The 13,744-nt window shown below is 40.2% G+C and overlaps 1 protein-coding gene across 3 annotated transcripts in view; it reads right to left on the bottom strand.

The window, feature by feature from the left end:
* TDO2 (tryptophan 2,3-dioxygenase) overlaps positions 1 to 13,744 on the bottom strand; it is a 122,670-nt gene that overhangs the window by 75,661 nt on the left and 33,265 nt on the right. For all 3 annotated transcript variants that reach the window (XM_085864022.1, XM_085864020.1, XM_085864021.1), the window contains one exon: positions 1,740 to 1,830. In XM_085864022.1, coding sequence (XP_085720148.1) covers positions 1,740 to 1,830 — 91 coding nt within the window. The remainder of the gene's footprint in view (positions 1 to 1,739; positions 1,831 to 13,744) is intronic.

Genomic DNA, 13,744 nt, shown 5'->3' with positions numbered 1-13,744 from the left:
GACCCAAAAACACTCATAGCAGTTATTGCTACAAAAGGTGCTTCCACCAAGTACTGACCAAAGGGGCTGGTTACTTTTACAACCAGTGAATTTTGATTTGTACATGTTTTTGGAAGTTATTCCTGACATGTAACCTCCTTAAACTAAAACAATGTTCCGTTTGATTTCTTCAGTTACGAATAACAATGTTTATTTGGAAAAATTGTTTCTACATCATTCGTAATTCATCTAAATGTGGCATTATCGGAAGGGGTTGAATACTTTTGCAGGCCACTTCATATAATTGGTGAGATGGTGAGCTCCAATTGTCAAATATGGTATCAGATGTGAAAAATAACTATTAATTAGGCCATGACATCGATTGGGAAGTTCAGCCAATAAGGAGTCACGTGACCTCTCAAATGCGCTGATCGCTAATTACTCAAAAATCGAAAATAGTACAAGCACAACCTATACATCAATTTAAATGTAATTTTACCACTTAACTCGTCTAATGACATAACTCTCAAGGATGAAATAAACGTTTGTAGAAATAAAGGTATACGAGAATATACCTTAGCTAACTTCTCCAAATACACACCAAACAATTTACATGTTCTGGCACTTGATGGAAAAATATTCAATATTGTCTCCCCAAAAGCATGACAATAATATGTTCAATTTTGTTGATACTTCTGTTCAATATATTGCAGCTTCATATAAAAAATGATTGCCTCCAAATGTGCTTAATCGTGGTCATCAAATAGTACGTTCGATGCCGGGCAACGCCGGGTACCTTTGTGAGAGGAGGGAGGGGGAGATTGGAGGTGAAAGGAGGGAGGGAAAGGTAGGAGGTGGGACGAGGGAGGGGAGAATGCGATGGGGTGGGAGGAGGCAGGGGAAGGGTTGGGAGGAGGCACCCAGCATTGCTAGTTGCATTTTGACGTGCTACATGATGCAAGACCATGTTTGCAAAGCATCAATACAACAGTTTGCAGTTGAATACTTACCAAGCTATCAAGAAGGCAGAAGCAAACCTGCGACCACTGAGCTGTGCTGGCTGATTATTTGTCAAGTATTACCTCCGCCACCTTAGGTGGACAGAGGTTATGTTTTCACCCCTCTCTGTTTGTTTGTGAGCAGGATATCTCAAAGAGTTATGGAAGGATTCGGACGAAATTTGGTGAACAGTTTGGGTGTGTAACAAGGATGAATTGATTCGATGTCAGTGAAGATCTGGATCTGGATACGAGAATATTTTTTTATATTATTTAAGTGATTCTTCACCATTGAGAGATCGGGCCAAAAACGATATTCACAGTAGCATAATATTTCAAAACGTTGTGGACGAGTTGTGACAAAAGGAGGTGAAGGAGTTGGTCAGGTGACAAGAACTAGCTAATTTGTTTTTGATTCAGGTCCGGATCCAGATCCGACCAATTAGTGGGATACAAAACGTAAACTGTTAAGCCTGGCGGAGGTATGCGCTCTACCGAGTATGCCATTCTAGTTACCACTATGATTATTATAATAATAATAATTATGAATAATTTGGCAGTGAATTCGAATCAAATGAATCAATGGCCTGAGATGGATTATACCAAGCGAAGTTGACATCAGGGAAGTAAAACATGAGGCTGGTGGATGACACTTGACATTGATGTTGACAATTGACAGATATATGTGTAATTCACAAAGACCCAATGGCCAACAGCTGGACATAAAAGATAACCACACATCAATGACCAATGGTGACTCACCTTGGTGGGTGATGATAAATAAATGTTCATCATGAACAGGGTTATTGTGCTTTGAACTCTCCAACACTTGGGCATGCAGTATTTTATTGAGCTGTGCAAGAAAAGGTTTAAAGAAAACATGGAATTATTTTCAATAATTTACATCATGTCGTACAAGGACACACAAGGAACTTTGATGCAGGACAAGGGCATTTGTCTCATCAAACATGTGCTACTGCAACACCACATTAATTCAATCGAACAGTTTATTAATTTAAATTCACTGTGGGGTGGAAAGGGCAATGTTGGGGGGAGGGGGGGGTGCAGGAATGGAGATCAGAGCATTGGGCAATGCAAATATATATATGTATATATATATATGTATATATATATATATATATATATATATATATATATATATACATATATATACATATATATATATACATATATATATATATACACATATATATATATATATATATATATATATACATATATATATATATATATATATATATATATAGAAAGACCACCCATATGTCTCACCTTTAAATGGATGGAATAGCCAATCAGCTCTCACCTAATCAACAAAACCCAGGTACCTAGGATTATACAAACAATTCACCCCTCCCACACTCATCTCGCCTCCTCTTCAGCAAGGGGTAAATTGTTTATATTGTTACGGTGCCGGTGCGTCGGCCGCGAATCGACCGCTCTGAAGGAGCCGCAAGTCTAGTCGGCCCGACCGATCGCCCGGAATATAGATCGCTGCCCGGATAACTCCGAGGACGACGGGTCCTTGTGCAAGAACCGAAATACGCAAATGGGCAGACCACGTGGGGTAGGGTCGATTGCCAATCTTCAATTTACCTAAATACCCACGTGATCCAACTACCGGGGTACTCCATTATCGACGGAACTCGTACGGAGCAAGCCGCCTAAGCGAGCCTGTCCCATGCGCGATTCCGAGCGGCTTAATCGCCGAGAACCGTCGGTCCGAATGTCCCCATTTTACGGCAAACCAACGGCTTTCTAACTCCCAACACACGGAATGCTCAGTCAATGAAAGAATCGACGCGACGAGCTGAAAACATTTAACAATTGGGGTTTTTATGAATAATAATGGGGAACTAGGGAAGCACGTAAGAGCAGAATGATACCGACTATACGAAATGCAATACAATCATTTACAGCACACAAAGTACTTAACAGTTTCCTACTTATTAGACAGGCCCACAGACACACGTACGCACGCACGCACACACACACACACACACACACACACACACACACACACACACACACACACGCAATAAATGGTGGCTGATGCCTTTAATAACTGACTCCAGCTCGGAGGACAGATGAGCTGAAACCCAGAACCTATCTCGAACCTCTCCACCTCGTATGGTCTTCAAGCTGTCCGGACCCGTGCTCCAGCGAGAGCGAGCTGGATCCAATCGCCGTGAGCCGCGATCCTTCCCGAGCTCCAGTGAATCCTCTGGCGCTTCCAAACACGTGCTGCTGAGACGAGGCGCCGATCCTTCCCATCGATGCGTCGCTTCCCCAAGGAACCACCTCCAAGATGAGGCCGATGAGTCGCACCAAGCCGGGAACCAAGCGGAGAACAAAGAGCTCCATGAACCTAGAAGAGCCAGCCGAGCAACTAGCTCAACTCTCTTCCGATGAACAAAGCCTCTCACAACACGAACCAAAAACTCCGAGCCAAGCAACCAGCTCAACTCTCCTCCGATGAACAAAGCCTCTCACAACACGAACCAAGAACTCCGAGCCAAGCAACCAGCTCAACTCTCTTCGATGAACCAAGCCAGAGCCCAAAAAGCGAACCGAGCCAAGCAGAACCTGAAGGTCTGCTGAAAAGCCAAGCCGAAGCAAAAAGCTTACTAAAAGCCAAGCCAAAGCAGAAAGCCTTCAAAAAGCCTCCTCCCTAACCCAAGCCAAGCAGAACCCGAAGGCCTACTCATGAAAGGCCAGCCCAAACAAAGCAGAGGATCCCTTCTTTATTCTTCTCCGCCACCTCCCCCGCTCTGGCGTGACTCATGCCCTCGTGCTCCATCCCCTGCTCAACCACGGGTGGGAGGGAGTTGTTGACGTCATGAATCACGGAACGAGAGGGCTCTTCTTCCTCTTCGCAGAAGAGGGGGAAGGCGTCTCCATTGTGTTGAATCTCGCAGCGCACTTAATCGATTTCTGCCCATTAAACAATGGAAGGTGAATTATCTAGGGAACAAGCACTTATCGACATAACTGATTAAAGGAACCTGAATGTTGTGTGCAATCGAATTCCCAAATTCGTAACAATATATATATATATATATATATATATATATATATATATATATATATATATATATATATGTTTGCTTGTTTTTACACATACAGGGGTGCACATAACTGGTACTCAGGTGCAGTACTCGTGCGTGGTTAAAAAGAAATAAAAAAACTAAATGCGTATTTCAAAGATACTGCAAAAGCTCAAAGGCATACTTGCACAACAGAGGCTTTTGATGGAAGGTTTTCTCAGCTCGTGTAGGTGAGATTCTCCCATGATAATTCTGATAAATTGAAAGTCAACTGTGATTTCCAAATTTAAGTGCACAAAATTAAGTTTATTCATGATAATATTATCATTTATGAGTTATATTTTAACTTATAGGATAAAATACATATATATATATATATATATATATATATATATATATATATATATATATATATATATATATATATATATATATGGAGAACATGTGAGTGAAGAGGAAGAAGAGATGGTTTTCTCAGCTGGTGTCGTTAAGATTGTTCCGTGATAATTCTGATAACAATTGATGTACTGTACTCTGATTTCAAAATTAAGTTCATAATGATAACATTATAATTTATTGGTGATATTTTAGGTTTATAACTTATGAGATGAAAAAAAATAGATCTAAGGAGAACGCACAGGCAATGAGGAAGAAGAGGAGGTTCAGAAGCATCCGGAATGAAAAAAAAGAGTGGCTAGTGAGTGTCTTGTCTGGAGCGGACGTTGTGAGAGAGCGCTTAAAGAGGAGTAAGATGCACAATAAGATGAGAGGCGCTTTAAAAATCAGAGTGGTGCTTGAGAAAGGAGACGAGCACGCTCAAAGCTGACTTTTTTTTTTTCGTGAGTACAAAACAATTTCTGCTGGTACTCATTGGAGAACCAGATTTAGAAAAGCGTGTGAACCCCTGTGTATACGTATATATACATATACATATATATATATATATATATATATATATATATATATATATATATATATATATATATATATATATATATATATATATATACATATACATACATATTAGGGTGGTTCACAATATAATGGTATAAGTAAAAGTTTTCCAAATTTTGCCAGATCGCATTTTGCCTTGTTCCAAGTGACATTTTGAACATCTGTACCAAAAATTGAGCCAAGAGGACACCAGTAAAGGGTGGCACACTTTTTCACAATTTTGATTGCTCAACCTAAGCTCTATGGACAGTTGCGGAACTTACTAAGTAATTGCTAACATCATGTCCCAAGCTCTTTGCTGTCACGATGAAGGATGCAGCAGCCTGACGATTGGATAGACCCTCTCTGTCCCATGTTGTTGTCAATGAAGCAACAAGTACTTCAGATGAGCCTCGCTTCTTTAATCCTGCATGTGAGGTATGGCTGGGCTTGACAGGCGTTGCCCTGGAAACGAACTCTTCATCTGAACCATCTTCAGAGGCTGTTGATGAATCTTGTCCAACTTCTTCCCTCAATCGAGATAGCGTGTGAGTACCTCGGATACACTTCTGTTTTGCCATTGTTCCTGCACTGTGTTCAGCTCTTGCGTTTCTCTCAGCTTCTCTTGCCCTCTTTCTCTTATCCTTCCCTTGCTGAACCTTGTCTACACATCCAAAAGAGCATGACATCCGGTCTTCTCTTTGGTGCCTTAGAAATTCTTTGTCTTCTTCGGGGATCTTCAGGTCGAATATGTTTGCTGCAGCAATATCGAAGAGGTCCTGAAGATCCCCGAGCCAAGTTTCACGACGTAAAAGAGCTCCATCCGTCTCTCTGTTTTTCTCTTTTATTAGTTTCTTGTACTCCGCATACAGCTTCTTGATCTTTTTTCGAAGATTGGCATCCGTCATTGTCGGTAAACTGGCTCTCTCCCATATCTTCTTTACTTCATCCATTGTTGCTGTTGTGGCCTTTGCTAATGCCTTCCCCTCTTCAATATGATAGAGGAGGTGGAGTAGCACTTGCTCCTTTGAGGGAAGGCGAGCTCCTAAAATGGAAGGTAGAGGGGGCTTCTCGAGCAAGTTACATTTCTTTCTTGATGCCATTATTCCTGCAAATAGAAAAAAACGTCAACATTGTGAAAAAGTGTGCCACCCCTAAATGTGCAGAAATTGACTCCATTTTTGGTACAGATGCTTACAATGCCAATTGGAACAAGACAAAAAGCGATCTGGCAAAATTTTGTGAAAATAAATTTTGTGAAACACCCTAATATATATATATATATACATATATATATATATATATATATATATATATATATATATATATATATATATATATATATATACATATACATAGTTACGGATTTGGAAGCCTTGTGCACACAGACACATTCAGGTCCCCATAGCTCAGTTATTTTGATAAGTAAATTTGGATAGATAGCTCCCTTTCCCTTGTTTAATTTGTTAATTAAATGTTCATGTGCTGCAGAGTTATTTTGATAGTCAGGGTTTTCTTTCATTTTTACACATCTTATAACTACAACAACACGCCTTCACCTCGCTTCCTCACACCGACGCCATTGCCTACGTGCATGTCAGCACGTACGTGGGCGGAGTTCACAATGACCTGACGTCGCTCTCGCCAAATCATTAAGATGCGAGCGAGTTCACCGATGGTCGACAAATAAGCGCAGGCCAGGCACGAGCGAACGGCGCCCGAAAGAGGACGAAGGAAGAGAGAACGAACAATTTGCGCCCCATCTGCTCGCTGGCGTGTTCTGGTTCTCCATTCGATCTTGGCGCCGGTCTGATCTCGTCTCATCGCTGGTTCTGGTCTCGTCGCATGCCAGAAGAGCGTGCGGGAGCCCGACGCTGTCCACCCTACCCGGCGATCGCAGCGGCAACGAGTTGCGGGTTCGAGTCCGCCGACCCAAGACGTCGAAGACCTCGAGGTCCATCTTTCTTTTTGGGTATTTGTGTGTGCGTGTGTGTGTCTGGGGCCCTGTCTGTAAGTATAAACTGTGAAGTGCTTTTGCTGTACATTATTTGCATTTCTTCTTATAATCGGATAACTCTGCTCCTTGCGTGCTCCCCCCTGCCCCTCCCCCCCCCCAACCATTATAAATAAATCCCCTGTCAAATGTTTCAGCTCGTTCTTGTGTTTCCTTCATTGGCTTAGCACGGTGCATGTTGGGAAATTTGGGAAGCAGCAAATTGTAAATTTGGCCCGACGGGACCTCGGTAACCATCCGCTCGGGTTATGCACGGGTCGAGCACGCATACGGCTCGTCCCATACGAGTGCCGTCGAGGGTATGAATCCTTGGTAGCTCGCCACGTGGGCATCTCGGTATTTTGAAGTTTGGCAGATAACCTGTCCCACGTGGTTGATTTATTGACGATTCATGGTCCCGCAAGGGACCCTTACCTTTCGGAGTTTTCCTTAAGGTACGATCTAGATTCCGGGTGTTCGGTAGAGTCGACCCTACTGCTCCATCTCACGGCCGTGCTCGTCGCCGACGCCTGGCTCCGCAACAATATATATTATTTATATATATATATATATATATATATATATATATATATATATATATATATGCATATATATATGTATATATATATATATGTATATATATATATATATATATATATATATATATATATATATGTATATATATATATATATATATATATATATATATATATATATATATATATATATATATATATATAAATATATATATATGCATATATATATATATATATATAATATATATATATATATGCATATATATATATATATATATGTATATATATATATATGTATATATATACATATATATATATATGCATATATATATATTTATATATATATACACACACAACACAAATACACACACACACACACGAGTATATACACACAGGAGTGGACACTTATCCAACGAAGATATTATGGTTTTGTATTTTTAATTAATTTTCTGAAATTTGTATAATTTGTTTTTCACTTGGAAGTTGTGGGTTACAATGTGTAAATAAAGGTGAAAAAAGTCTAATTTAAGCAATTTAATTCCAGGCTGTAAGGAAACAAAAGGTGAAAATTTTGAAAGGGGATGCAGACTTACTATAGGCACTGTTTCTAAAACTATAAGAGATTTTTTTTGTTGTTGTATACCTTGTCAAGGGTCATATGAGAGCTAACACACAATGCACAGCAGGGGGGAGGCGGCATGAGACAAGAGGGGCGTGGGAAGGACAAAACAGTGGGGAACAGAGAGTTGAGGAGATCTGTGGAAGGGAGAGGGATGGCGTGGGTTACATGGGGTATACAAGATGGACACTAAGGGGACTTTCAGGAAAGAAAGCAGCGAATTTGAAGGAAGTGGGTTTGGGGTGGATTAACGGGGGTAGAAAAGATCGAGGATTTGGATGGGGGGTGGTGGTGAACAACTGTTTTGAAGGCCTGGAAGGAAGAATGGTGTTGAACAGAGTGAGGGAGTTCATTCCAAAGGCAGGAAAAAGAGGAATGAAAGAGTGAAGATGAGCAGTGATTCATGATTTTGGTAGTTTTACCAGAAAGGGGTTGTTGGCGGATCTTGAGCGCCCTGCGGAAATGTGGTGGGGGACAAATCGCAGATAGAGCGGGTGGGGGGCGGTTAGACCGGAGAGGAGATGGTAGAAGACAGAATGACCACCCACCTGCCTGCGGTGAGAGTGTGAGAGGCCCAAAGACTCAGCTTCATCATGGGAGATACCAATAATCCGAAATGCCTTGGTTTCCACAGCGTGAAGCCGAGAAAGGTGGGAGGCAGGAGCACCAGCCCAGAGGGGAGAGCATTACTCCATCAGGCTGTGGACAAAAGCTTTGTATGCGGTCAGGAGCTCAGGTGGGCCGAGGAAGGACTTTGCAAGGCGGAGGATTCCCAGTGGATTGCACGACTGGCTTTGGAGGCCAGTTTGTAAATGTGTCTTTCCCAGGAAAGATCATGGCATATAGTGAGATCCAGAAGCTTGAAAGAAAGGATTTCTTCCAGAGGATTGTTGAGAAAGTAGTTGGGGGAGGGGTGGCAGGGGGTTCCAAACGGTTATTTCGGAGAGACATAGTGAGAGCATGAGATTTATCAGGATTGGAAGACGTGTTCCACGTGTTGGACCAGTGTGTGATTTTACCCAGATCTGCAGAGAGCGAAGAAGCAGCTGCTTGCCGATCTGAGGGATGACAGTTGGTACAGCAGAGGGTGGAGTCATCAGCAAAGAGATAACGAGGATTTCCCAGAGAGTCGAAGAGATCACTGATTAAAACCAGAAAAAGCAAAGGATCCAGAACATTGCCTTGAGGAACTCCAGCCTGGACAGAAAGAGGGGATGAGAGAGAGAGCCATTAAGAGCCACACGTTGACCGTGACAGGAGAGGAAGTCTACGAGCCATGTGTGGAGATTGCCTTGGATACCATCGGAAGAGAAATGACAATGGTGGCTCATGACAATAGAAAAAGGTTGAAAGAGAGGGATGCTCAAGGCCAGCAGCGACTGCATGAGGGGGTTAGCAAACTTAAGAACAATGGGGTCATAGCGTACAGCCGCAATTGGAAATGCAAGACCGGGAATTTCAAATTCAAATCAAAATGGGAATTTATTTTCAAGCAGACTTGGTGGGAGTTGGTCCACTTGCTGCAGAATTTGGACCAGGCAAAGTTTTGGGCCATTAAGTTTCATGATTTTGGAGTTATGGAGGAGTCACACACACTGACTGACTCCCACAGACACATTCATTATGTGTACTTACAAAGGTACCTGAACTTCTTTACCTTCCATTGGCAGAAGTTGGCCATCGTCTCATTGACATTGTCAGTCAAGTAATGGCCTTTTGAGTTGCTGCTGTTCACAGTTATTTTTTTTATTTATTTATTTTTTTTGCAGCCCATTGCCAACTACCTGCTTAAAAAGGTTGGCATGCTGGAGTTCAACAAATAACGTTTTTCATGGACCTGCAACATGCAGATATTTTTCCATTGCCATTGTTCTTCCAAGACTTGTGACAAGCCTGGCAGTCAATTGTGGTGCATCGAGATATGGCTCGTTACAACATCAACAACTTTCTTGACGAGCTTATTTATTATTACTTACTCTTTCCCAATATACCCCGATGACGTGCTTTCGTACAATATTTCATAAGTCCTTACGTACATGTAATACGAGACCTCCGGAATGACGAGACTGAAACATGGCACTCAACAGGACATATTGGGACTATTGTTGGAATGCAATCTCTACCAACTGTTTCCCAGCTTTTCCAGGAAATTTTACATGCCTTCAGAGGTTTGGGACTTTTTATACCAACAGCACTGACCCTTCAATGCATGTTCCTTTCCTTCCTCAATTACATATTACATCAGTTGCATTTACAGAAGCTGTGATCTTGTCTTCCTCTCCACTTCCGAGTATTGCTAAAAGGTGCCTGTACCACCTTTGTGTCACCATTTGACATTCTTACATATGCAAAATAGGTTTCAATCCTGATCGAAAAGAATGCTACCACTGGGGTCTCTCTCTCTCACCTGCAATGGCTTGCAATGTACATCCCGCCAATTTTAAAATGGACTAGTGACATCTGTTGGAGAATTGTGCATATAATTTTACCTACCATAGTTTTATTTCACCAATTTCGTGTTTTCAATTCAGTACTATGTCCCTTTTGCATGGCTTCTGAAGATTTACACCACACCAATGTTTATTGTACAAGACTGACCCCACTTTTTGCTTTATTATGACAATCATGCTGTCACATGAATATTTATTTTTCTTTACGCAATTATATTCTTGTTTTACCGTTAATATATATATATATATATATATATATATATATATATATATATATATATATATATATATATATATATATATATATATATATATATATATATATATATTGGAGAATCGCACTTACAAACTTTATACTAACCGAAGGGAAGTTAGCAGTTTCTAAAACAAGGAAAGTTAAACTTCTTGCAAACCCTGATGCTGACTACAATGTTTTGACAGCTTTTAAAGCTCTTTTTATGGCCAGACTACATGTCGAGTTATATTTTTACCTAAATTTAGAAAATTAGAACTGTTTAAAGCTTAAACAGAAATGGTTTTTAAGGAATACATTGTGTATAATCGACCATAATGATCTGAAATTTTCATTGTAACTTTGTCCATACTGTTTTCAATATTTTACCTTACTTTTTGTTTTGCAGCATGTTAAAATCAGTTGTTAATGACAGTTTGAATGGATGGAATGACAGTTTGAGTCGATGGTTAGATGGAGGTGCTGTGTAATGGACATGTCGACAAAGTAAAGTGTTTATCGTTTCATATATTATCATATAAAGTGATGTATGATTAAAGTTAATCAAATGTAGTAATACTTCAAATAAAAGTAATAATTAAATTAGTTTGAAGAAGGAAATTGCATTGTTGTGTTGACTGACTGTCTAGACACAACTTTGAGGTTGTCGGTCCATTGATGTTGAGTGATCTACTGATATGGACCTGTGACCGGGGTTGTAAATCCGCCGTTTGGAGGTTCTGGACTGATAGGATTGAAATCTCGATGAAAAACGGTGCCCAGCTGATGATCCGGGCAATTGGGAAATCAGTAAATTGTTTATAAGTTAAGGTTATAACGTCAAATAAAATAGCTTTTGTAAGTACTAACCAGTACATAATATTTATACGTGTGTGTGTGTGTGTGTGTGTGTGTGTGTGTGTGTTTTTATATCTGGCTTCATTCTTATGTCTATGGTGCAGTAATTGATCTTAATTTTGATTTTTATAGGAGTTGTTGCTTTGATTCCATGTCCAACTGTTTTTCTAACTTTGGTTAATTAAAAGTATACAAAAGTCAATATCTATACCTTGATCTATATGTCTTTCTTTCTCTCTCTATCTCTCTCTTTCTCTCTCACACACACACAAACACACACCCTCAACCCACTCACTCCCCGCTCCCCGCTCACTGTCACAGTCTTTATCTGGAATCATGAGGACATTCAGTCAGAGAGATCTCCCACGGGTTCAGCATTGATCCATGGATTACGTACCGATCACAGCACTTAGTCGATCGTAAACAAATATAGACAATAGCCTTAAAAGGCGACAATCTGTTAGCCTCACAGGTTTTCAATCAAAGTAATGCTTCCAAGTAATCTGTTGCTTTCCTTTTTGCTAAAAAGCAAAATTTAAATGAGATATCTGCGATCACAAAGCGATCACCAAGGGTAAGCCTCCCACAGCATTTGTGATCCAATGATGGTCATATTATTTTTAGACTGCCATATCACCTTGACCTTCAACATTTAGGGATGGAGTGTAAATTAAGAAAATGTATCCCCATTTACAACTTATCCATAAAACTCAACAACATGAAAATCGGAGGAAAATTATTGAAGTTATGATCAAAAAGGTGTTTATGTTAATTAGGTCACAATCCAAATGAAGTAGGTCAAGGACACGAAACAAATATCAGGTGCACAACTTCAATGCAGGTACACTATTATGATACGAGGACATCTTGGAAGGCCAAGCGACCTTTGAGACTCCACAATGGCAAAATTAGTCGATGACAAAACACCCGTTTCTTTTCAGACCACCACTTGACCTTGACCTTTAACTCAGAAGTATATGATGCAAATTAGACTTGAATGCCCTCACTCTAGGGCAATGGCCTGATTGGACAAAACATAGCTGTGTTATGATTGAAAATGTAAACGTTTATATAATAAGATCATGACCTTAAAAATTAGGTCACTCTCAAAAATGTCAACCACACAAACGTTTTACTCCCATTATTGATGCAAAATTTCATTCTGAAAGTCTCAGGCAGCTCTAAGATACAGCTTGGACATTAGTAGAAAATAATAATAATAATAATAATAATAATAATAATAATAATAATAATAATAAAATGGGGGTTTAATATTCCTAGGGTTCTAAGAAACTCTGAGGTACCATTAAAAACTTGGGGTACGAAGTATAGAAACAAACCCGACAACAGTAATTAGCCTCCCTCTATCCTACGGGGGAGGCTTAATTCCAAATGTGACTTGCAATGTACAGATCATGATGCTTCCTACATTGAAAAGGGAAAACTTTACTCATTTTACACAAACAACCCCATCTCTCCTTTCTGTAAAGCAACATCTTTCTCTCCCATCCACCAGTCCTTCTCACCTTTTTTAATACTTACTGAACCACGGTCACAAAATCAAAAGTTTAACACACTTTTCAACAACTGTGATCACTTTTGCACATTGAGAATGATTTTGAACTTTCTGTATAGTTACAATGACATTTTGATCATATCATCGCACGGTTAACAATTGATTTGATTTTGATTTTGAAAAAAAACTTTGGACAGGACAATGATTTTCATTCTGTATTTGTGAGGTTACAATAATTATCTCTGCCACCAAAGGTGGACGGAGGTTTTGATTTCACCGCTGTTTGTCTGGCTTTCTGTTAGCAGGATATCTCAAAAAGTTGTGGACGAGTTATGACAAAACTAGGTGGATGTGTTTGGTAGGTGACAAGAACAAGCCGATTCGATTTTGGTTCAGGTCTGGATCCAGATCCGGCCTATCAGTGGGATACAAAAGGCAAACTGTTTCGCCTGGCAGAGGTATGCGCTCTACCGAGTGCCGTTCTCGTTATCTCAACCTGCATTTCTACAAGTCCCCATTCCATAAGGTGGACGGAGGTTATGTTTTCACTCCTGTCTGTCTGTCA

This window comes from Eptatretus burgeri, chromosome 18, assembly GCF_056783735.1.
Source record: "Eptatretus burgeri isolate ZD-2024b chromosome 18, Ebu_testis_v1, whole genome shotgun sequence".
Classification (NCBI taxonomy): domain Eukaryota; kingdom Metazoa; phylum Chordata; class Myxini; order Myxiniformes; family Myxinidae; genus Eptatretus; species Eptatretus burgeri.
The sequence above is the reverse complement of the archived record's forward strand: the minus strand, read 5'-3'. Positions and strand labels throughout refer to the sequence as shown.